Consider the following 22,930-nt stretch of genomic DNA (forward strand, 5'->3'; position numbering starts at 1 on the left):
GCTAAGCACATACTGTACCACTGAGCTATGCTCTCAGACTGCCAAACAAATATTTGTGCATTAATGGCATTATATCACTACTTCCAACAGCCAACAAGTAGAAACAACCTAAATGTCTTTCAGTATATAAATGAGTAAACAAAAATGTGACCTATCTCTATAATGGGATATGATTCAGCCTTAAAAAGGAGTGATTCTGACACATGCTACAACATTGGTAAGATGTGAAAACATTATTCAAAATGAAATAAAACAAACACAAAAAGACAGATATTGTATGATTTCACTTATATGAGTAACCAAGAATAAGTAAACTCAAATATAGAAATCAGAATAGAAGATACCAGAAATAGGAAGAGGGAGAAATGGATAGTTATTGTTTAGTGGATACCAAATTTCTGTTTGGGATGATGAGTTCTGGAAATGGACAGTGCGAATTAATTGCACAACATTGTGGGTGTACTTATTACCACTAAATTATAAATCTTCAGTGGCTACAATTATAAATCACATTATATATATTCATATGTATATATTCACTTAACAGTTTTTAAAATGCTACAAAAAATCCCAAATCTAAGCCAATATTAGGGTGAGAAATTTACAAAAGTACATGTAATGCACATAGTCCTTTTGCTGTTTTTTCTAGTTCCAGATATTACAGTAGCATTCTTCTCTTGACCATTTCTAGAAAACATTCAAAATGACACTATTTCATGTCAAAATTAAGTTATTACTTTTAGACAATGAATATACTGACTTAATGTTTAATAATGGACACTGTTTCCCTGAGCCAGAATTACTACACTACATAATGAATTGTTCCTCTAAGACACAGTCTTCCCAAGAGCAAAGCAACCCAATGCCACAAGATACAGAATGTATAGAAGATCAAATGCCTCAGTCCCTACTTGAAGTATATTCATTCTCCTGTGCAAATCAAAACAAGAGAAGTCCATTAGCCAAGGATTTCATTCATCATGCCAACTTTTACACCTACTTGATGAAGTAGTCTCGCCCATCTCGGTTTGTCATCATCTCCCATCCATAGGGTGGCACCTGGTTCAAGCCCCAGGTTCCTGAGGGAGGTGGCCAGCCTGAAGACTTCGTCCTGTGGCTGCAAAAGAAAAAAAGGATTATCACAACTGACTCATAAATATATCTTTTGAGACAAATTGCAGAAGAATACCTGATTTACTCCTCTAAATTGAGGGATATTTCCTCAATTGATTAATTGGATAATTATAAAGAATATTTTTATGTCATGTACCATGCTAGGCATTTTCTATGTGGTATTTCAGTTTCCACAGGGGCTCTGTGAAGCATAAGCACATTTATACATTTTAGAGATAAGGAAACAATAAATGGGCCAGAAAGTTTAAGCGTTTGAAGACATACAAGCCAATTTTGAACAAAAGTTCTTCAACTTCCATCACATTAAGCATCCCTGAAACCAAACATGAGGAATATTTGGTCCCATAATTAGATTTGACAATATTATATAAATACACATGAAAATAAATTTTGGGCTCTTAAACAACAAAACAAACCAAACAAAAACAATCTCCAAGCCTCAGTTTCTTGGATTCCTATGACCAAAATACAGACTCATGCTAACCACACTCCAGGCTAAATGAGTTATTCATAAACATTAGACAAACTCACAATTTTAAATTACAACCAAAATCCACACATCATTCTTCACAAATTCCCCAGTGCACAACCTTAATTTGACTCATCAGTAAAATGAAAGTGTCATTAAAGAGAATTTCCTTTAAATCTGTTTTTTACCAAGAGTAAGAGAAGGGGAGAAGTAACTCCTTATGACAAGCAGTTATGATGGGTAGCACTGCAGAGCCACAGTCCATAACTAGAATCCTAAAGCCAGTTTCTGGAACATCATTGAATCATAGCCTGGCTTCTTCAACCCAGGACCTGAGAAATTCTTGTCTTCCAATAATTGTCCAACACTACTTCAGAGCTTCACCATTCTTTTGGAAGGAAGTAATCAATTCCATTTTAGGATTGATCAACATCCCTCATCACTTTGTCCTTTAGGCTGTGGAGAAGTTATTCACTGTATAGCCTCTAACATCCTCTCATGGTTCCAAATCCCAGAATGATATAACTAAAGCAGGCAGAGAGAAGGCAGTGATGACATTTTCCTGGACTCACAATCAGTGTCTCAATAGCTGCTCAAGAGCACTTTACAATGAGAAAGAAGAACCCCTCTGATTAGATAAAAGTAGAGCAAGTGCCACTGGCCTGAGGATGGACTGCAGTTGTCACCTGCCTCCTTGGTTCGGCCCTCTTGCACGAGGTACAACTTGCAAAATGTAATGTATTTTCTTTCATGCAGCCTGTGGCAACTACCTAAACCAGGATTCTTAACCCTTTTGTGACGAGGGAGACATTAAGTCAATAGAATACTGGGCAACTCCTTCCCTCAACCCACTTGGCCCTCTCATATACCCATCTGGCCATAACCCCAAATTTCTTCAGAAACATAAGTCTGTTTCCTGTAAGTTTTCTGCAGAGGAAGTATTTTGCATAATTTCAACCAACTCCACTGCTTTTGTTTTAACTTCATTTCAGTTTTGCTACATCCTTCATAAAGTGTTCACCAATTTGATACAGGTCTGTAAATTTAGAATGCCACCATAGGCTTATTTCTTGTCTGTTGATATTAAAAGAAAAACATGGCTACTGCTTTTGGTTCTTTTACTTGCGTAAAAGTCAGCAGTGGCAATTTCCTAGGGTGTTTTTTTTTAATGTGCTGCTTTCCTGCAGTGAGAGAACACATGAGTTTGTCACCCTGAGGTACTACACACACACACACACACACACACACACACACACCCCACACCACTTTCTCCACAACTGCAGAGATCATAATTAGAATGCTTTCTAAGATGGTGCCAAGGAAACAAGTTCTTAGAGGCATGAATACAGTCTGTTCTGTTATTAAAAACTTTTTCCAAAAGCAAGAGTACCATTAGAAGTGGCACAAAGACTGTTGTTAGGAGTGAAAGGAGGAGGCCTGTGCAGAGAATACAATAGTTTATTCTGGATTCTTAAATTATGTATTGTATTAGAAAGGTAATCTTCCTCATAGAGGGCTAACTTATTAAAAACAATAAACTGTCTTTCTTTTCCTTCAACCATTTTTTCCTCCCTGAAATCTTAATTACTGAAGGAAACACAAGGCTTCCTAATATAACTTCCATATAAAATATAGCATTATAATAAAGAACTGTAGGAAACCCATTTTACTATACATGACATTCTGTCCTGTACAGTATGTTCAGGAAGGGGCAAGCAACAGTTCAGCAAGATGTTTTCAAGTAAAGCTTTCTTTTTTAAAAAAATCACCAAATGAAATGCTAATGCTGGAAAACCACATAAATACTAATTGAGCTTAGTCTAGGCCAAGAGGCATCAGGTGATAAAAAACAAATGATTTGAATATTAAGATCAATAAAAGAACATATATCTGCCTGTCAATGTGTCAAAATGAAATGTATAGGTCTGAAAATGCTTAGTAGAATTTAGCAAATTAAAAGTGCAAGTACAACAAAAATAACATCCTTTAAAAGTATCTATCCATAATGTCTTAAGAAAATTCAAGGATATAGGCCATAATTGTGAAGGGATCTGGCTCCTGATTCTATGAAGTATGATTACTGGAAGTCTAGCCATCAACAATATCCAGCCTTGGAAATCCAGTGGTTTCCTCCCTGCTTACTAGGGAGATGCTTCAGGGACTTCCTTTTCCTGCTCTCACCTCTGGTGTTGCCCCAAACTCTTTAATATTCTCAAATGTCCCCATCCCATCACTGCGGAACAACATTTTCTACCCAGAATATTAATCTATTATGTCCCATCATCCTATATAGAATTAATGGGTTAAGAGTGGTCCCTTGCAGAGCAGCAGTGAGGCCAACACATGTAAAAGCAAAGCTCTTGGTTGCTTTGCTTTAGCACCCCTTCAGATATGGAAATGATACTCAATTCCTTAGGATAGCCCAGGAACTGTTATGATGACACTATTCTAAAAGCTCTTCATTTTTGGCAATAATGCCAAACCTACATGCCAGTGTGAGATACTTGCCTTTTTATTTCCTGTCCATTTCTTAGGGAGCCCATTCTGAATTCTTGAGCTGAGCCATTGTAAAAGTTTCCCTCTTTGAATGAGGTCTTACTTTTCTTGTCTAAGAACCTGCCAGCCTCAAGATTCCTCGTGAACACCTCTGTGGAGCCCGGACACTCTCATAAGTAATACCCTGGCTGTTCTTTTCAGCTGTGTTACTGAGGACGGTATGCAGGTTGGCCCCACTGAGAACATTTGCAAGGTGGTCTTCCAGCCTAGGGCTGCTAAATGTAAAACAATAAATACAGGACACTCAGTCTCCAATTTGAGTTCTCCATAAGCAACATTTTTAAAGCATGTCACATATACTATTTGGGCAAAACTGATGCCCACTGGAGTTTTAGAACCACTGGATTAGAACCAGCTTCCCTTTAACTGAGGCTCTGCCATCTATTTTCCATGATATTAAGCACTTTATTTAACCTCTCTAACCTCCTCAGAACCAGATACTCCTCTGTCAAATGGTGATAATAGGACTCATATCATTGGAAGAATATTAAGCGAGTTTTGAAAGAATTTTGTACGATTCCCAGACATATACGCTTGAAAGTCTTTGATAAATAAATATCTACCTACAAATTAAAAAAAAATATAATACTGGGGGGTGTTGTGCAAATATAGTTGACTGTAATCCATCCTCAGAATAGAAAGAAGGTGAAAGGCTCATTCATCTATGCTTTTCCAGTCTGGCAAGGTCTAGAAGGGGCTGAACCAAGCAGTCACACCTTCTCATAAGGCTAGAAGTTGATGAGTTCAGCCCGTCTCAAGGCAGAAGGAATATCAGGAAGTTTTTTTTTTTTTTTTTTTTTTTTTTAAACAAAAAACCAGGAATCCCAAGTCTGTGATCCAGAGTACAGAGGGTCATTTTCCACATTTCTCGGGCAAGGCTTTGAGAGTCCTTGCAATTGTGATGTTCTGCAACTTCTATCTGAGATCATGGCTGTGTGAACCACTTTTGAACACTTAGCTCAGCCTTAAAAATAGCGACCTACATTGTCAGAGCTATTTAAATCACTCCAGAAACTCATAACAACTGACTGAACTGGTTTGCAACTTTGTGCTTCACTCATCTATTGTTTGCAACAGGCTAAAACCATCCTGGACAAGATAGATCTTCCTACTTTATATGAAATGAGAGCAGCTATGAACCTACAGGCACAGTTGCAGAAGTATTTGTGTTGAGATCATTGCTGGAAGTGCTCCATGATTTCCTCCTCTATGCCTACCCCTAAGTCCTGCACCAAATCTTAAAGGCAAATCTGCCATAGGAGAAAACAGGCTTTTGGAAATGCCTGCAGGCCTCTACAGTGATCTGACTTTCCTTAGAAGTAACTCAGTATCTGAAAAAGTGATGCTGCCAAAATAGACCTGCAGACCAATGGTACAGAATAGAAGACACAGATATAAACCCACATAAATACAGTTATCTCATACTAGACAAAGGCGCCAAAAACATGCATTGGAGAAAAGATAGCCTCTTCAACAAATGGTACTGGGAGAACTAGAATTCCATATGCAGCAAAATGAAAATAAACCCCTATCTCTCACCATGCACAAAACTAAACTCAAAGTGGATCAAGGACCTAGGAATTATTCCAGAGACCCTGCACCTAATAGAGGAAAAAGTAGGCCCAATCATCATCACGTTGGATTAGGCCCCGACTTCCTTAATAAGTTTCCTAAAGTGCAAGAAATAAAATCAAGAATTAATAAATGGGATGAACTCAAACTAAAAGGCTTCTACACAGCAAAAGAAACAATCAATGAGGTGAAGAGAAAGCCTACATTTTGGGAGCAAATTTTTGCCTTACATACATTAGACAGAGCACTGATCTCAAATATATATAAAGAACACAAAAAACTCAACACCCAGAAAACAAACAACCCAATCAATAAATGGGCAAAGGAGCTGAATAGACACTTGTCAGAAGAAGATACACATTCTATAAACAAATATATGAAAAAATGTTCAACATATCTAGCAATTAGAGAAATGCAAATCAAAACTACTCTAAGATTTCATCTCATGCCAGTCAGAATGGCAGATATCAAGAATACAGACAACAATAAATGTTAGTGAGGATGTGGGGGAAAAGGCACACTCATACATTGCTGGTGGGACTGCAAATTGGTGCAATCAATCTGGAAAGAAGTATGGAGATTCCTTAGAAAACTTGGAATGGAACCACCATTTGACCAGCTATCCCACTCTTCAGTCTAAACTCAAAGGACATAAAATCAGCATACTATAGTAATGCAGCCACATCAATGTTCATAGCAGCTTAATTCATAGTAGCTAAACTGTGGAAGCAACTTAGATACCCTTCAATAGATGAATGGATAAAGAAACTGTGGTATATATACACAATGGAATATTACTCAGCATTAAAAGAGAATAAAATTATGGCACTTGCAGGTAAATGGATGGAGTTGGAGAATATCATGCTAAGTTAAGTAAGCCAATTCCCAAAAACCAAAGGTGGAATGTTCTCTCTGATAAGTGGATGCTGATGCATAATGGTGGGGAGTGGGAAAAATTGAGGAACTTTGATGGAGCAAAGGGGAGGGATGGGTTAGAAGGGAGTATGGGGACCCAAAGGATGGAAGAATGAGATGGACATCATTACCCTAGGTACATGTATGACTGCATATATGGTGCGACTCTATATCATGTACAACTAGAGAAGTGAAAAGTTGTGATGCAATTATGTACAATGAATCAAAATGCATTCTGCTGTCATATATACCTAATTAGAATTAATTAATTAATTAAAAAGAAAAATGGATGCTGTAGGGGAGAAGAATGTGAGATCAACTTCTACATTCCTGACTCAGATTCAAATTTTGCCACTTACTATATTTGTGACCCTGGGCAAATTACTCTAAACTCCATACTTTATTTTCATCACCTATCAAGTGGAGTTATTCTAACTCAACATTTCCATTCGGGGTGACTTTGCCCTCAAAGAACACTTAGCAATGTCTGGAGATATTTTTAGTGGTCTCAAGTGGGGGAATGGAAATGTGTGCTTCTGGGGTTTAGTGCGTAGAGGCCAGGAATGCTGCTAAACATCCTACATTGCATGGGACAGTTCCATGCACAAAAAAAATGATCCAGCCAAAATGGTAATAGTGCCAAGTTGGAGTATACCCTGCTTTGCTCACAGAGCTTTTTATGAGAAAGTAAGGTTATGACTATACAAAGTTTAGCCCTGTATTTGGCAGAGTAGGGGCTCAAAAATATTACTTGAAAACAAGGAAAAAAGCATTCTCAATGTTTCCACTTACATCCTAATTATGGTAAGCACCATGTGTCTTTATATCAGAAAGAATGAGTTAAAATCCCAGCTCTGTCACTTAATAGCTTGGTCTTTCTGCATTTTGGTTTTATGTATAAAGTGGAAATAACAATATCCAGATCACAGTGATGCTATAAGACAAATGAGATATTCAAAGCCCTAAAGTACAAAGCTTGGCTTATTTATAACAGTCTCATCAAATGGTATATAAAAAGTAGTTGTAATAGTAATGAGAGTAACATTTGCGTTTGACCTAACCGTTTAACCAGCATTTCTACATCCACACTTTCTTGATACCCACAGGCCTGCCTCAGAATGCAACAGGTACCTTCTAAAGCATTATTGTTTCTGTTTTAAATATGAAGAAGCTAAGAATCAGAGAGAATATATAACTTACACAATAGGGGCAGCAATCTACTTGGAAGGGAGACTAGATCCTTTACCAGACACTGTGCTTTCCATAGATTGTATTAGACACAGAAATGTGTGGAAGAGGCAAGAGCCCTACAGCCTAGGCAAGGCTCCTGCTAGAAAAATGTCCAGACTGAACCCTGGAGCTTCCTACTCCAAACTCCATATTTCTCACACCGTGTAGCAATTAAGTATAACACCAACATACAGGCTTTCTTAGATACTTCATAACATTTTGGAACCAGTAACCAGAATCAAGTTGTATTCTTTGAGACTCAGTGTTGGGAAGTGAATTATCATGTTCATTTCAGATATGAGGAAAACCAAAACTACATATACTCAATTATTCATCCTTGACATTGAATGACACTATACAAATCCAACAAATTAAAACATGACCCAGAATTTGATCATTCTTATTTTGTTGGACTCAAAGAGATTATATTCAGAATGACCCTTGATTGTATAGTGTTACAAAATGAAAATCATTTTCTCATTTATTTTGCTCTAAATGGTGGTGGGGTCACAGGCCCTGAAACCCTAAAGATACCTAAAGGTATATTCAAATAGTATTTTGCATTTGCAAACTGATGGTGTTCTAGATATCTCCTGGATTGACTGCAATGTGGATTAAAGTAAAGGAAGTAAAGAGGGAGTGAGGAAAATGAGCCACAGTCAATGTTTCTGGGTGAATTTTAAAAGTTCCAAGTTTTTCTGAAAATCATGTTCTTTTTGTGTCTAGCTTGGTATGCCCCATTGTAGTTAGAGAGGGGTCCTTGACACGATGTTCTGGGAGCCCTGTCCTATAAAGTTTCTTGTCTCTAGAATCAGTAAGGAATTTATTTACCAGGTTCTAGTCAATCATGCTGACCATTCAAAGAAATGTTCTGAATTAAGTTTCATTCTCTTATATCTCAGAACATAACTTTATTCTTTAAGTTAGACTTCAGCAATGGTAGTCAAAATATTTTTTTCCTTATATGAGAGGTAACAACTGTCCATACCACCACCTTTATTAGCAGGTTTCGGGTATAGGTGCATGTGAAGAAAGCTATGCCAATAGGGTAAATAAAACTTCAAAGCCATACAGACAGAAGAATAATCCCACCAACCATATTAAAGATTTCAGGACAGGCAAATACAGAAAAGGGAGAAGCAAACAGTTAAAAACTACTTTAAATACCAATGTCAAGCTTATTAAAGCAGACAGAAATATATTAATTACAAAATCATTTAGTCAAACAGAGATGTATTATGAGTCAAGAATTTAACTATGGTAAATGATATTTAAGTGTGTGTGTGTGTGTGTGTGTGTGTGTGTGAATCTGTGTAGTAGATATACTTATCCATATATATATATATATATATATATACACACACACACACACATACACACACATATAATATATGTAAGTATGTGTGTGTATATATGTATGTATGTGTGTGTGCATATATATATATATATATGTATATATATGTGTGTGTGTGTAAGTATACACACACACACACATATACTGGGGATTGGACCCAGGGATTTGCTCATACTAAGCAAATATGCAACCACTGAGTTACAAACTACCCCTGAATGTATATTTTAACAATCAAATTTAAACATCTTTTTGGTTTATTTTCATCTGCTTCATTATATGATTTATCAACCTACACAATAAAACTAATTTTGTGATGATACATCTGTGAGTTTCAACACAACCCTCTCACAGCCTGTTGAATTAGTTATGTTTCCTAGTTAGGAATCAGGAAGAATTACTAGAAGTAATTCTGGGTTAACTGGTTCTCCTCCTCAAAGTTTGTACATATAAATTTAAGCCTCATTTTGTGTATGATCCTATGACAGATGACAGATGTCCTGAAGATCTGAGGTCATGTATCTAGGCTACCCAAACATCACACACAGGGGTTGCCCTTAAAGTCAGATATAGCTCTGACTTAAATTACATTTTTTTTCAAAATGCATTTGTATCTTTTAGCTCTCTGAATTCTTCAACTCTGTATACTTGGAAAGACAATTATAATTGGCCCTGTATTGTTGAGGAGAACAGAACAGCCAGGTTTTATTGCTCAAAGAACTAAATGTGGGAACAGTTGACAGATCAGGTCTTGATCTCCATTTGCTTGACTGCTGTTGCACCTGCTCATGAGTTCATAGTTGTGCCTCCCAAATAAACAAACAATTCCAAGTGGCTAACATGAACTGGGCACACACCCTGAGGAGGCAGTGACCATGTCTTCTTCATTTTTCCATGCTATTACTCAGAGTAATTCCAGGTACATAACTGATGCTCAAATGTAAGTTGAAATAATAAATTAAATCAAGGTACATGAAGGTACTGGCACAGAATCTCAGGCATTAAAATTGTAGCCTTCTGCTTTCAGGTGGGTAAAAGCATGGGCATGGGGACAATGCCATTTGTTAATAACTGCTGTTAGGCAGGACTATTTTAGGTATTTTCATGGGTTATTTCTTTTTACTCACAACGGCTCAGCAAGGAGGGTTGTTGACAACTCATTCAACAATAGAATACCATTTGGTCATTAAATCAAAGTTGTAGATGAAAACAGTCACAGGATGCATTGTTAAATGAACAAAGTTTTTTATTAAAACAGTGTGCACAATATGATTAACTTTGCAAACAAACCAAAAACCTATACATAGAGAAAAATGGTCTGGGAGGATGGGTCCATAGTGGCTATCACTGGGTTATAAGATTGTGGTGTTTTAAAAATTGTCTGCTTTTTCATATATTATTTCCTATAATGAGCATGCATTATTTTTATCACTATAATTTCTTTTAAACAATAGAAACTAGGAAAGGGCTATGACTCCCTGTGGATTCTTAGTGGAATCACTGGAGAAATTATAGAGAAGTAGTGGAACTTTGAAAACACACAGTTTTGGTGTGCCTGTATGGAAATGTGCATTGCCATTTATTGCATCTTGACTATCCTCTATTTAGGAGTTTGTCCTTTAACCTAGGTATTCATTAGTATAGGAGGGATTAAATAAAGTATTATAAAAGCAAACAATAGAATGCAATGCAGCTGTAAAATAAGAAAGGGATTTCTTTATGTAATGATATGGAAAGATTCTGAAGATATGCTAATTATATTTTTAAAAGGAAGATATAGGGGCTTGGGATATAGCTCAGTAGTAAGAAGACTTGGCTAGAATGTGCAAAGGTCTGGATTCAGTTCCCACTACAAGGAGAAGGAGGAGAAGGAGAAGGGGAAGGGAAAGGGGAAGGGAAAGGAGAGGGGAAAGTGGAAAGAGGAAGAGGAAGAGGAGAAGGAGGAAGGGGGAGGAGGAGGAGGAGGAGGAAGGAGAAATAGAGAGATACCCAGTTTTCTACTATTTGTGCAAAAGCAAGGGATGAATCAGGGAGAAGAAATAAGGCCAAACCATGAAATCTTGATTCAGATAGTACTGCATTTGAACATTGGCTCTACTAATTAACATCCATATAAATTTATGTAGGTTCCCTTTTCTCATCAAAACATCAGTTTTCTTCTCTGAGTATTAGGGACAATACTAACCACCTTGTTGGATTGTTGTAAGGACTCCCAAATTTGGTTGCTATTGTTATTATTTACACACATGTAACAAACATTGTCTAGTTTGTGCCACATGCTGTTCTAGGTGCTTGACATGTATGAGTGAACAAAACAAAACATAGAACACCAAAACCCTTGATGCAGAAAATAAACACAATCACCAAGACCTTCTTTTCTAGATTAGTATTGTTCTAATTTTATATAACAATATTCTGCTGCTTTAAAACAATCTCACCTGACATCATTCTCTGGACACACATTTTCTATGTTCCTAACTCCATACCTCAGTTCACGTTATTTCCTTTGGCTAAAACATTCTCCTCATCCACACCAATTCCCCATACTTCTCCATCACTTCAAAATTGACCCATCTTCCTACACTCTTATCAAAAACTATCACCTGCATAAAGTAGCTTCCAAATACCCCACAATTAGTACCTTGCTTTCTTATAGTCATGGGCAACTATTGTATGCACCTTTCTGGAAACATCTACTTTGTATAATTTCTAATAACTGTGTGTATTCAAGTCTTTCAAGATTATAAGCTTCTGGAGACATCATAGCATTAAGAGAAACATCCCCACTTGATGCACTTAGTCAATGCTTAATAAACATTTATTTCTGAATATATTCATTGCAACTTGAACTCTTCTCATTAGCCTTACCACATTGAAGTAGCATGCTCTCTTTACTTATCTATTATATCCTCCAGCCAATTGGTATTTCATTAAGGACAAGAACAAGTCTTATCTTTATATGCCTGGTAGATATACTGAGCTGACACATAAATTGTCCTGTGAAGTTTGGTTTAACCAAGGAACACAAAATTGCACAGAAATAATTTTTTGTCATTGTTTTTGGAAGGGTAACCTAAATACCTGGAATTACAACATAGCCCTAGAACATTACTTGCTGTTAACAAATGGTTGGGTGGATATATGTCTCTGCATGGTGAAAATGTACAGACAGACATGGGAACTCTCATGACTCCTAGATTTCCAACCCTCTCCTTTGAGTTTGACAATGACCACCAAGTCTGTACTTTGAAATAAGTGGATTCAAAACCACTACTACTGTTTACATCAACGTTGAGTACAGCATTTAGTACCTGAAGACTGTTTAATAAGAGTACCCTTTGAACAAGTGAATGAATGAATAGCTCTCATTTGGGGGCATCCTCCAAAAGGAGTCATATGACAATGAACAGGCAGGTCCAGGTTTTCAAAGCCAGCACTGTGCTCAACAGGAACTTGTTGCCTCATCATCCTAGGAGTTTTTGAAAAGATAAAATAGAAATTTGAAGGTTCCCAAACAAAATCAGTGTGTAAGTCTAAACCTAAATGATGTTAGATTTTTAAGCCTTCATTAGTTTCCTTGATGTAAAGTTGCTTTCATTTCTCTAGCTTAAGTAGGATGTGACTCTTCCCTGAGGATAAGCTTATTGTCCTGACCATGATTCCTTGTTTCCCCTTTTTCATTTTTTTCCCTGGAAATACTAGGCTGGAGACTGAATCCACAGGTTCTTTAATATTAAGCTACATCTCAGATATTTAAAAATTATTTTTTGAGATAGAGTCTCACTAAGTCACTGAGGCAGGCCTTGACCTTGTAATCCTCCTGCCTCAGCTTTCCGAGTTGCCGGGATTATAGGAGCACACTACCATACCTGGCCTGTTTACGCTTCTTATTTGGAGAAATTTTAATCATATAGAAAAGTTGAAATATGAGTCTAACAAACATCACTGTACTATTTACCCACACCAATGGTTCTCTGCAGGGGCAATTCTGCCCCCCAGTGATCTTTTGACATCTGCAGATGTTCTTGGCTGTCACTACTAGCAGGGAGGAATGGCCTGCAGTGAGTAGAGATTAGGGATGCTACTAAATATCCCACAATGTACAGATCAGCCTCAACACAAAGAATCACCCTGCCCTAAATATCAATAGTGCAGAGGATAAAAAACATTGACATCCTATACATCTCCTTGCCTAAGGGCTATAATGCAGACTGAGAGCTCTCTTTTCCCTCTTCCAAACACCTAGGTTTATCAATTGTTAATATGTTGCAACATTTATCTTTTTCCCCTCATTCCCTATCTCTGTTTGTGCTTATAAATCTTTACTTGAAACATTTGATATTAAGTCATAGATGCCATGACATGTTTCCCTCAAATTCTGCAGCATCAATCTCATAAAAAGACATTCTCCTTTAAAACCACAAAACAATATCACATTAAGTGTATTTAATGTTGATATAATAACATTATCTAATGTATAGTCCACATTCAAATCTCTCCAATTATCCTAATAGTGTCCTTTAAAAAATCTTTGTTTGATTCAGTATCCATTAGACTTTATGTTTTGCATTTACTTGTCCTGTCTCATTATTCAACTGTGTTTTCAAGATGCAAAGCTGTCACTGAAGCCAGAATTAGACAGGAAGTCAGTATAGATAGGTAATCAAGTCAGGTCAGATCAAAAAGGCCAATGTAAGTGAGTCCAGGAAGTTGGGGACTGCCCCCTGAGGGATTGATATACCTTGTGAGTCCTTCTCCACTCTATCAAGATAACCTGCCCCTGCACCAACCTGTTGCTAAGGTAACCTCTCCCAGGAATTGCCCCTCCCTACAGGGAGTTATAAAGTTGTTAATTAATGTGTCCTGGGCTGCTTCATTCTGCCTTTCCCCTGTCCATCTGCTTCTCACTTTTTGGCCATCCCACCGAGCATTTCCTGGGCCTAGTCAAGTACACGGGAAAGAGAGAGATAAGGGGAAGAGAGCAGGAGAACAAAGGAAGCCTAGGACATATAAAAAGGCAGAACACCCTCACTTCTTGGGATACCAGCTATGGCCCCCTTCTCCCTCCTGGGAGAAATCTATGTTACCCCTTTTTAAATAAATCTTGCTTTATATGCTTGCCTCAGTGTGCTTCTCTAATGTTATACTTCAAAATGTGAGGGAGCAGGACTCATCACCCATAACTGGTGGTATCATCATAAGCTTTAAACTTTAGAAAGATGATATAGTTCTTCCCTGCAAATCTCAGCAATAATGACCAATATTTGTAAACTATGTCATAAAGTCTATTCAAATATGACTCCTATAATTCTTTTTTTTCCTTTAATTTTCTTTTTTTTATTTTTTTATTGTTGGTTGTTCAAAACATTACATAGTTCTTGATATTGACTCCTATAATTCAAGCAGTGTCTATTGATGGTAGTTGTCTCACAGCTACTGTTTGTTAACTGAGCTGACACACGAAATGTGAGAACTTTATATGCAAATACCATGGTAATTGTGGGTAGTAGGGATATGGCAGAAAAGGTTCAAAGGTTCCTGCTTGGAATGATCAGAAGACAGAGATCAAGATGGGAATATGAGCTAATAATTATTTAACAATCAGAAAGCAGGACAAACTGTTCCTAGAATTTATGATGAGGAAATGTGTCAGTGGATAACAGAGAGGACTCCCACGTTCTGGTGGATAGAGGAAGGAAGTGGGACAGACAAGAAAGAACAGTAACAGCACAAAGCAGGCACCAGAACATGGGTTTTAACATCAAAGAACATTCTATCCTGGTTAGAAAGCTTCTCACCAATGTTTCAATATGCCAGGAGCCCAAGGCACATCCAGCATGGGATGTTAACATTTGTTAATGAATGCCAGACACTAACCTATCCTTTTTATTCTTCTTTCTTTCATAAAAGATCTGAGGTGGCGAATGAATCTCTCAAAATGACAGTTTGATTTTACTGATGACCAGAGAGAAGACTGACTTATTTTGATTAAGTCAAGATTCAGAGTAGAAATGTAGGCACTATAAGGGCCAAATATTTCTCTACCTAGATAGGCCTTTCTTGTCAATCAGCAAGGATTCATTGAACAATGACCCCTGTTTTCAAGGCTCTGTGGTCTGTCCTGTATGTGATATAGCAACCCTATCTCTACGTCCCCATTTTTATGGGCTATATTGCAGTCTGAGAGCTCTTTTTTCTCTCTTCCAAACACCTAATGCCCTCATAACACTACACTCATTCATTCACTGAAAACATTTTATTGAGGACTTTTGTGCGACTTATTGTGCAGTACTAGAGATATGAGAAGCAGACAAGTTACTTTCCTTCATGGAACTTATAACATTGTTGAGGAAGGCAGGGATCATGATTTACCCAACCTGGACCTTGTCCTGGTTCTGGGTTGTTTCCTGAACCCTGAGCTTTATTTAAACTCCTGCTCTGGGAATTTCACAGAGTAGGCATTGGGAGACAGGAAAATCTGCCTTGCATTTCTCGAATTATTCCCACACAGACCACTTCTTAACCCATACCAATCATTAAATACTTCCCCCCCTTCATTGGGGGCCTAGTCTTTTGCTTTTAGCTGTAATACGAAGCTAGAATATGCTCTCAGGATCCACCAAATACATCATGTCATAGAACTTGATAGTGATTGTAGAATTAATGAAACACAACATTGCTTGAATATGCCAAATGGCCTAATCTAATTTTCAAATGTGTTTTTAAATCACTTTTGCAACCACTCATCAATTTGAGAGATAGCATTCATCTTCACATTTCACTTCTCTATAGATGACTTATAACCTAATATTGCTACTCACCAAGCATACTCAAAACTAATTGGCTTTTCAATGAACACGTATATAAAAAATTAAAACCTTTTTCCCATGTAGCTATCTATGTAAAAATTACATTTTCACTATTCTTGGGAACGTGCTCATGTTTTGATAATTTTTAATTTTTTGTAGATTACAACATAAAGTATTTGCTTATCTGGACGGCAATTCACTCAATCTTCTTGGCCTTGCTTAATGACTTTCATAATCCTAAGTTAAAAGTGTATTTATTTAATAGTTATCTCCTATTCCATTAAGCTTTTTTTCTGAGTAAGAGAATTAAAATGTTACTTATAAATTATCTTTGATTAGGTACATAAAGGAATAAAAAGGGAGGAATTGTTAAAAAAAAGAAGGAAGTGGAGAGAGAGGGGAAGGAACTGATATAACTGTGTATATACTTTTGTGAACAAAATGGAAATAGATGAAAAAACACTGGCTTAGGAGTTAGAGGCTGAGTTCTAAGTACACCATTTATAGTGGAGTTCAGCAGACTTTTTCTGTAAAGAGCCAGAGAATAAATATTTTCAGATTTACAGGCCATAATGTCTCTGTTGCAAATACTCAAACCTACCATTGAATCAAAAGTGGCTGCAAACAACATGTAAACTAACAAACATGGCTCTTTCCAATAAAACTTTATTTACAAAAATATCTATATTCGGCTTTCAAGCCATAGTTTTCTGAACTCTGATTTATAGTGTCGCCTTGGGAAAGTCATTATATTTCTGTTCCTCATTTACCTTATTCATGGAATGAAGGCATTAGACGACATGATTTTTGAAGTCCCTTCAAATTCCAAAATGCCACCTTCATCATTTAAACAGGTCTCCTTTTCAAAGGAAATACTCTTTAATAGGATTGGAAGAGACCCAGATACACAAATTCTGCAATACAATTTTTTCACTGAGGTAACAATTACCACTCACGGAAAATGAATAAGATTCCTATTTACCATAGCATTTGATCCAAAGATAGTACATTGTAGTTCAGCTCATCCCATACCTGAATATTTATAGCAAGTTTTAAATCTCTGAACCATTGATCTTCTCTTACAAATAGGGCGTTATTTGGATGAATGGTATCTCAAATATGGAACATACTCAGTTCCAAACCATAATGGAAAAACCCATTGTAGTGGCTGCTTTCCAAAATTCAAATCAAGAATTTTTTCAGCTGGGAGAAACAAATGGGACCAGAAACTAATATATGCTTTCAAATATCATGTTATAAAGTGGTTTTACTATCAAGAGGTATGATGCCAAATAATGTTCATCATTGTTTTAGCCTTACTTGGGTTTTATCTAATTACCAAAGACTTGATTTTCCTATCTTAAATATGCCTACTTTTTATCCCAAACATGTCTGAGATTGGTTTGCTATCTCCGTGTCTGCTGGAAACTCTCTTATTTTTACTGCTGAATTATAATCCCTTAAGCACAGGTGTTTATAGAAAACCTGCTGATATTCTTAACAAAGTGTGGTAGAGAGTTACAGCATACTTAGTTATGCCTGTATGCACTGGTGTTAAATGTATCATCTGTTTCACTTCCCTAGAGTTAGAGTATCTATGTGATATTGTAACAGGTTATATATAATGTAAACAAAACATATAAACCTAGTGTGCTTTATTTTTTATCTAATTCTAGGAAGATTTCTAGTGGCTTTTCATTTAGAATTGCTTAATACAGAGATTCACACCTTCATTTCCACATTTACATGACTGTTGCCTCTTCTTATTACAAACCTGAATTCATCATGCAGTTCCATGGCATCTCATAATTTTCCAGAACTATTACTATAAAGGAACATATGTATACTTGATACTAAGTGCAGAAATTAAAATGATTTTTTAATACTCTCAGTCTAGATATCAAAGGAAATGTATTATTTCACTAGATTTCTCAATATCTGCACATTTCCAAGATCATAAAAAATGTATAAGAATAGAGAGTACAAAAAGCCTCATAAGGGATACAAATATATACACTGGAAAATAGATATCTATCATTCAGAGCTTCCTCCTCCTCCTCTTCTTCTTTCCTCTCCCTCCTCCCAACATTCCCCCTGTCATCTTTAAACAACTGTGAAGATCATAGTGACAAAATATATTCTAAGGATTATATAGGAATTTTCCTATCATGATTGAAGCCAATTTGCAGATGCTTCCCATCCAATATCACCTTCCTTTTATTTATGTTTATTTTGTTCATTTGAAAATCCTTATGTTGAGCAACATTTTTTTTTATACCACGGATGGAACCCAGGAGTGCTTAACCATTGAGCCACATCCCCAACTCTTTTTATAGTTTATTTTGAGACAGGGTTTCACTGAGTTGCTTAGGGCCTTGCTAAGTTGTTGAGGCTGCTTTCAAACCCATGATTGTCCTGCTTCAGCCTACAGAGCCACTGGGACTATAGGTGTGTACCACACACCCAGCCATCCTTGAGCAACATTTAATGGGTAGAACTATGACAGATAAACAGAGATGACAAACTTTTGTCCTCAAAGAACGAACAGTCTAAATAAAAATTGAGGGAACAAGTGATGCTGAGAATGCACTAAAAATGTAAGCGTTATGTCTCCTTGCTCCATATAAGGAAAACTGAATTATGGCCTGTGTCTTTAGAAAAATCTGGAAGAGCTGGCCTCATCTCAGACTCTGGAGGTGAAAGAGAAGGCCCACATTAAAAATATAATTTTCACAATTTCCCATTGTGGCCTGACATTTCCATAACAATTTTGATAACAATTATATGTATATGGCAATCATAATAAAAACTAAAAGAAGATAAATGGTGCCATTAGTAATAATATTAGGTTTCCGTTGTTTTCATCCACCTTCCCCAGCTTCCATTTGGAGTTTATTCATATTTTGCATTCCATCTGCTCCAAATATGGGCATATTATCGCTGAACAAATAAAAATTCAGAATTCCCTTGCCTTAGCTCAAGTAAGAGCCACAAGTCAGCTCTGTTACCTTTTATGTCCAAACATAATCCTTTTGTAAATCAGGACAAAACACCATCATGTATTTTTCCAAGATCTGTCATAGAGACAAAATGAGCTGAAAACACTAGGAAGGCAATAAGCTCTCAATATTTCTACGTCATGGAGTAATTATTTCCACAGCAAGGAACACATTTATTTACTAAGTGTACAGACTTACTTGGTAAAGGGAATGAGCTATATTGTAACCATGTGTGACATGCTAAGTTTTTATTAGACAAGTTCTAAAAATCTCCTCCTCCAACTGACAATAATAATATATCTGCAGCTGTGAATGTTTCCAGGAAAGAGATTTCAGCAACTAGCTGATACATTTATTAGAAAAGTGCTGAAAAGCCTTTTATAATGAAAAGTGCCCCTTACAGCAGGGCTTCTCCATTTAGTCTGCACAGGAATCATCTAAGCATTATTAAAAATGTAGGTTCTAGCTGCGTGCAGTGATGTACACCTGTAATCCCAGCTACTCCGTACGCTGAGGCAGGAGGATAGCAAGTTCAAGGCCAACCTGGGCAATTTACCAAGGCCCTGTCTCAAAACTTAAAACAACAAACAAACAAACAAATAAATAAATGTGCTAGGGATGTAGCTCAGGTAGAACATTTGCCTAGTATGTACAAGGACCTGGGTTTAATCCCCAGTACTACAAAAAACAAAACAAAATGCAGGTTCTGATTAAACAGGCCTAAGGTAGGGATCAAGATACTGGGATTACTAATGAATTCCCAGGGAATGTTGATGCTGCTGGCCCAAGGACCACATCCTGAGTAACAGGCCTTCACATGTTCTTTTTCTTCTCCCCATTAACAAGCCTTTTTATTGTTGTCTTTTTTTGTTTTTTAGTTGAATGTCCAAATGGTCCTGCTTCCATGAATGGTCAAGACCAAGAGAAAAGGAAGGGGAACCAGCTAGCACAGGGTGGGATCATCTCCACAATATTCCATTTATACAGAGAACTAAACAGATCAGCACAGAGTCAGTATTGTGGATAAAAGTTGGCAGGATGGGACAAGGAGCAGGGATGTGGGGAGTAGGAGTGTCCTTTAAAAAAAGATAGCCCCCACCCCAAACCTGGTGCCTAGGGAGGGCTTGGTCTGCTTCAACCCAAGAGGAATCAGAAGATCAAAAGCAGTTTGGGAAGGCCAGGGCAGTCAGGGATGGAGGGAGGGGAAAACTCCAAAGGATCGGAGGGCTGTTTGGCAACTGGGGTAAAGGGAATGCCTTCCCTCTGCTGGGATCCCCCAGCCCCTCCAGTCTGGAATAAAGGAGACAGCCTGTAACACCCTAGTGCAGGTCTGGGGCTGCCAGATGTTCCATGCAGGGAACTGGAGGAGGTTCATAAAGGTTTGCCCTCCAGAGAGATGAAGGCACAGTCTGCCAGTTTTTCAGCCAGGGTGAAGTGATCTTTGACCTCCTCGTAGCAGTTTTCTTTAATTCATGCTTGATCCCTGTCAGCTTCTTCTTGATGGCATTCTTGGAACTGGCGTTTTGCTCTGAAGGGGTGCAGACTCATGGGCCCGGAATATAAACACCAGGTCTTCCTTCTTGCTCTCCTTGGTCTTGTAGGTTGCGTCACAGAGGTCATAGCAGCAGTCCTCGTCAGCAAGCATCATAACAAAGGTGGTATAGGGCTCATCTACAGTCTGACTCACATCACCTACCAGGATCTCCTTGCTCTCCTCCAGGATGATGTTCTTCTTGTTCTCACTCAGGCAGAAGAGCACCACCTTCTTGCATTTCTTCACTTCTTCTGGAATCAAAGACTGTGTAGAAGCTCTATTAGTATCTACAACTCCAAAATGATAAATGAGACTAGTCTTGGGGCTGGAATTGTGGCTCAGCAGTAGAGCACTTGCCTCATATGTGTGAGGCACTGGGTTCGATTCCTAGCACCACATATAAATAAGCAAATAAAATAAAGGTCCATCAACAACTAAAAAATATTTTAAAAAAGAATAGTCTTTATTAATCTTTAACAGTGGCTTTCGACCTTTAGAAAAGCAGATGAAAAGCTCAGTGAAAATTTCCCGAAGTCCCTATTCTATTCTTAATATCTTAGAATTCATCTAAACCCTGTTAAGAACTGAAAATGACCACTTGGCCTCAATATTTAAGGAACCTATATAAAAGCTGATGACAGAATACTAATATCCATAAAACAATTTGGCAACAACTAAGAACAAACTTCATTGAAAATAGGTATGCCAACAGAAACATTGTGCATCCTGTTAGAACCAATTTTTATACTTCTTCCCTCACAAAGGTTTGACTCAAGCATTCAGTAATGATGTCTCCTCCCTGCATTCCCAAGCCAGTGGTCAGAAAACTATAATCCATGAGCTTGGCCTGCTACCTGATTTTTGTAAGTGAGATTTTATTGGAACATAACCATGCCCATTCATTTAAGTATTGTCTATTACTTCTTTCACACAAAAATGGCAGAGTTGTGTAGTGTGAGAGAGCACATACAGGTTGCAAAGTCTAAAATATTTACCATCTCAACCTTTACAGAAAAAGTTTGCCAACTCTTGTTCTACAGTAATAAGTACCTTCTTCACAGTATCTCTATTGCACCTTATATTACAATCAACTGTAGATAAGTAGATAGATAGGAGGCCAGTAAAGATTGATGGGTGCACCAGGACTACTTGGTTGCACCACCATTGGAGGGGTTCTTATTAACTTTATACTGTAAGTGACCCTAGTTCTCTTATGAGGTGTTAAGCCTCCCTACTCATCTATGTATCACTACCATAGGGATTCATGTCAACTTGGAGTCCAATGAACAGAGCTGAATCAAACTGAACTCTGGAGTTTTTCTAGGGCAATAATGGAGCCATGATATTTAGGACAGTGAAATTTCCGAGAGCAATAAGCAAATATCTGATTAAACCTGTAACTAAATTAGCAGAAACCAAATGGTTCTTTTGGCAGCAAAACAAAAGTGGCTCTTACAGCCATTTTGTTTGACAGGATTTTACAAGAGGTTCCACAATGAATTGCAGCCATAAAATACTTGATATTAGCATTACTAATCCTTGGTGAATCTTTCCTTCCAAGCCATAGCAGAGATAAAGAGCACACTCCCTGCCCTTTCTAGCATATACAACCCAGAGGCTCAGTCATTAGCATGCCAGCTTAAGGGCTGTGTATTTCTCCGGCTCCAGCAAATCATTCCTCTGATATTGTATAGTCTCACCTGAACTCCAAGGACCCAGTAGGAAAATGAGGCAGTGATTGCATTTTGTGAACAAATAACTTTTCTATTTTAAAAATTCTTCCCTTATATTCATCAATTTTTAAGAATGGAATAAAAATATATACCTTCTGTCATTGCCTCTGGAAAGGAGACTAATTCAGATCCTTTTCTAATTATATTTATCCATTGTATATTCTAATTTTCACAATTTGATTCATTTACTATCATTCTACCAGTCCCCAGAATTCCATATTTGTAATTGTGCCCTGTACACCCATATGAGTTCTAGTAGTTGCTAAGACAATAGAAGAAATGTGTTCAGGGAGGTTAGTATTTTTCCATTTAAAATTAATTTATTTGACATTAATATTTTGAATATAACAATTTTACTTGAATCCCCCACTAAAAATCTGAAAATTTTAATTTTGCCCATGCTCAGATTTTATATTTGAAATTTATATATAAATTTAGAGGATGTTTTAACAATTTGGATTAAAAAAGAAAAATAAGTGTGATGTTTAAATTTAGTTTATTCCACTTTAGGTATGGGTAAAAACTTATTCAGTAAAAATTATGTACTTTGTAAATGATCTTATCAGCCTAAATTAATGAAATTTCCCTAAGCCACACAAAATGGACCTTGAGTTCATGAGTGATGAAA

At 37.2% G+C, this 22,930-nt stretch overlaps 1 protein-coding gene and 1 pseudogene across 6 annotated transcripts in view; both read right to left on the bottom strand.

The window, feature by feature from the left end:
• The window catches only part of Frmpd4 (FERM and PDZ domain containing 4), an 810,201-nt gene that overhangs the window by 207,182 nt on the left and 580,089 nt on the right, over positions 1 to 22,930 (bottom strand). For all 6 annotated transcript variants that reach the window (XM_058572590.1, XM_058572588.1, XM_058572587.1 and 3 more), the window contains one exon: positions 1,001 to 1,117. In XM_058572590.1, the coding sequence (XP_058428573.1) occupies positions 1,001 to 1,117 (117 nt within the window). The remainder of the gene's footprint in view (positions 1 to 1,000; positions 1,118 to 22,930) is intronic.
• On the bottom strand, positions 19,682 to 22,404 carry LOC124079095 (cofilin-1-like; annotated as a pseudogene).

This window comes from Marmota monax, unplaced genomic scaffold, assembly GCF_021218885.2.
Source record: "Marmota monax isolate L192 unplaced genomic scaffold, Marmota_monax_Labrador192_F-V1.1 WCK01_AAM20220418_F8-fsc00089, whole genome shotgun sequence".
Taxonomy (NCBI): domain Eukaryota; kingdom Metazoa; phylum Chordata; class Mammalia; order Rodentia; family Sciuridae; genus Marmota; species Marmota monax.